The 2,863-nt window shown below is 37.7% G+C and overlaps 1 protein-coding gene across 1 annotated transcript in view; it reads right to left on the bottom strand.

The window, feature by feature from the left end:
• Nucleotides 1–366: 366 nt before the first annotated feature.
• The window catches only part of LOC133624328 (cysteine-rich protein 1), a 3,880-nt gene continuing 1,383 nt past the window's right edge, over nucleotides 367–2,863 (bottom strand). The window contains exons 2-4 of the mRNA XM_072916315.1: nucleotides 826–920; nucleotides 658–712; nucleotides 367–593 (exon numbers count right to left, since the gene is read on the bottom strand). Coding sequence (XP_072772416.1) covers nucleotides 583–593; nucleotides 658–712; nucleotides 826–920 — 161 coding nt within the window. The 3' untranslated portion in view covers nucleotides 367–582. The remainder of the gene's footprint in view (nucleotides 594–657; nucleotides 713–825; nucleotides 921–2,863) is intronic.

Raw genomic sequence — 2,863 nt, 5'->3', positions numbered from 1 at the left:
AAGGTGTTGCTGTAGCTTGTTTATTTCAGATGCAGTCAGTAGTCATTTGTTCAACTTCTTTAGTTGTACTAGTGGTGTTCCTCAAGGTTCTATTATAGGCCCTCTTTTTTTTTTTTTTTTATCATTTGGGCTATTCGAGTTCAGTTAAAAAACTCCCATTTTTGCAGACGGTCCTTAAAAACAGCAGAACCCTCCTGTAACTCTGACTAAATAAATAGATTAAAATCAAATGTCTACTGTAAAGGACGCTGGTTCTTAGGAATATACAAAATAAGAATAATAGTGAAGGGAAAAGTTTGGCACCCCGGTCCTTAGCTCTCTGGAAATGTGGTAGCTCAACTAATTTCTTAAAGTGCAAATGCATTCATACTATTTATTGCTTTGTTTAAGAATGATCCATACCAAAATCACATTTATACATCTAAACATACATGTATTAAAAGTAGTTGAAAATTATACATTTTTATAATTTGCAAACTGTATAAAACATGTCAATACAGTGCACACAAACGTTGAGTGCTTTAGTAAATGTATAATGTCAGTCAAGGAGTTCTAAAGTTGGTTTCAGGCATGTTCTGGTCCTCACCTGTTACCTGTTGGGCGAGATCATTATGGTAAAAAGAAGAAATATCAGCTTTTATCTGGGAGAAACCATACCTCTGGGACCAAACATCTTCAGGTAGCAGTGTGAACAGAACGGCTTCTCATCATACTGAAACACAACCGTAGGGATACGTGTACTTCACTAACTGATCGTTCATAGCTTTTCTTATACATTTCCTCATTTGTTCATAGTAATAATACATTTAATTGCCATCAAGTTACCTCAGCATGTTGTCCAGCTGTGAGTTGTCTGTTGCAGTTTTGACACTTCAGACACAGAGGATGGTAATCCCGTCCCAAAGACCTCTTCTTCTCACCTAGACCAATTGACGAAAGAAGGATGTTGAAATGTATTCAATGATTGATCCAAACGCCGTCTCTATTGAATCAATAATACAACTGGAAGAAGCTTCCCACACACCTGTGAAATCTAAGAAATTACAATAATTTAGGTTTTCTCACAAAAGATTGGTTATTGAGCAACCAGCGTTGCCAACAATAACGTATTGTAGTATTTTACCTGTGTATTATTTTGGTATAACTTTTAAACTTAATTTAGGCACTGTAAAAATTATACGCTTTGAGCGTGTATTTTATCAATTTTAGCTGCGTACCTGTGTATTGGTCTGAAATTTGAAATAATGTTTTGTAATTTATGCATTGTATCTTTGGGCATTTTATGAATTGTAGGCCTCTTTGCACAGGCATGTTATGAGTCATACTTTTCAGCATATGCATTTTATAATGCATATGCTGGGGGGTGGGGGTTCCCACATCTGCGGTCCCCTCCAAGGTTTCTCATTGTAATCCCATTGGGTTGAGTTTTTTCTTGCCCTGATGTGGGATCTGAGCCAAGGATGTCGTTGTGGCTTGTGCAGCCCTTTGAGACACTTGTGATTAAGGGCTATATAAATACACTTTGATTGATTGATTGATTGATTGATTGAATGATGACAATGAGCTGATAGCTAAATATGGTGCACCATCGATTCCTTGTCGTAGGATTAAACAATTTTTGTAAAAAAATTTTTTAAAAAAGTTTAATTTATTTTGTTTTCCAATGAACTAACTAATGACGAGGGATGTCCGATAATATCGGCCGATAAATACGTCAAAATGTAATATCGGAAATTATCGGTATCGTTTTTTTTTTATCGGTATCGTTTTTTTTTTTTGTTTGGTTTTTTTTTTGGTTTTTTTATTAAGTCAACATAAAAAACACAAGATACACTTACAATTAGTGCACCAACCCAAAAAACCTCCCTACCCTATTTACACTCATTCACACTCATTCACACAAAAGGGTTGTTTCTGTCATGTCTGTGATCATATTTTGTTTAGTTATGTTTTGCTTGGTTTTTGAACACTTTTTAGTTCTTGTCTTCACTCCCTTTGTCACCATAGTAACCATTAGTTTCACCTGGTTCACATCGTCATGTCACGCACCTGTCTCACGTTTTCACATTTTGAGTCACGCACCTGTTTTCACTAATCATGTCATCACTATTTAAGCCTGTAGTTGCCAGGCAGTCAGCCTGGCGACATCACTCTTGACACACTCCTGACACTCTGTTTCATGTTCCTAGTCCATGCTGCCCTGTTCACGTCATCGCAAGTAAGTTTTGTTGATTAATGCCACAGTTAGTGTCTTTTGTTTTTTTGTCCATAGTTCTGCCTTTGTGCGAGTTTTTGTTTTTATAGCCAAGTTTTGTACTTCCGCCCTTGTGCGCGCCTTTTGTTTATACTTTTTATAGTCTGGCGAAGTTGGTAGAGTGGCCGTGCCAGCAATCGGAGGGTTGCTGGTTACTGTGGTTCAATCCCCACCTTCTACCATCCTAGTCACGTCCGTTGTGTCCTTGGGCAAGACACTTCACCCCTTGCTCCTGATGGCTGCTGGTTAGCGCCTTGCATGGCAGCTCCCGCCATCAGTGTGTGAATGTGTGTGTGAATGGGTAAATGTGGAAATACTGTCAAAGCGCTTTGAGTACCTTGAAGGTAGAAAAGCGCTATACAAGTATAACCCATTTATCATTTATCATTTATTATTGAATATGTATTTACCTTCACACCAGTCCAAATCATTTGCTCCATGGGAAAACAAACCACGCCAAAGTCCAAGTCTTGACAGTTTCTTTCTGTTATAAATATTCTGGTTCCTACATTATATATCGATATATATCAATACAGTCTACAAGGGATACAGTCCGTAAGCACACATGATTGTGCGTGCTGCTGGTCCACTAATAGTACTAACCTTTAA

This window comes from Nerophis lumbriciformis, linkage group LG27, assembly GCF_033978685.3.
Source record: "Nerophis lumbriciformis linkage group LG27, RoL_Nlum_v2.1, whole genome shotgun sequence".
NCBI classification, from domain to species: domain Eukaryota; kingdom Metazoa; phylum Chordata; class Actinopteri; order Syngnathiformes; family Syngnathidae; genus Nerophis; species Nerophis lumbriciformis.
This window is presented reverse-complemented; position numbering and strand designations above follow the sequence as displayed.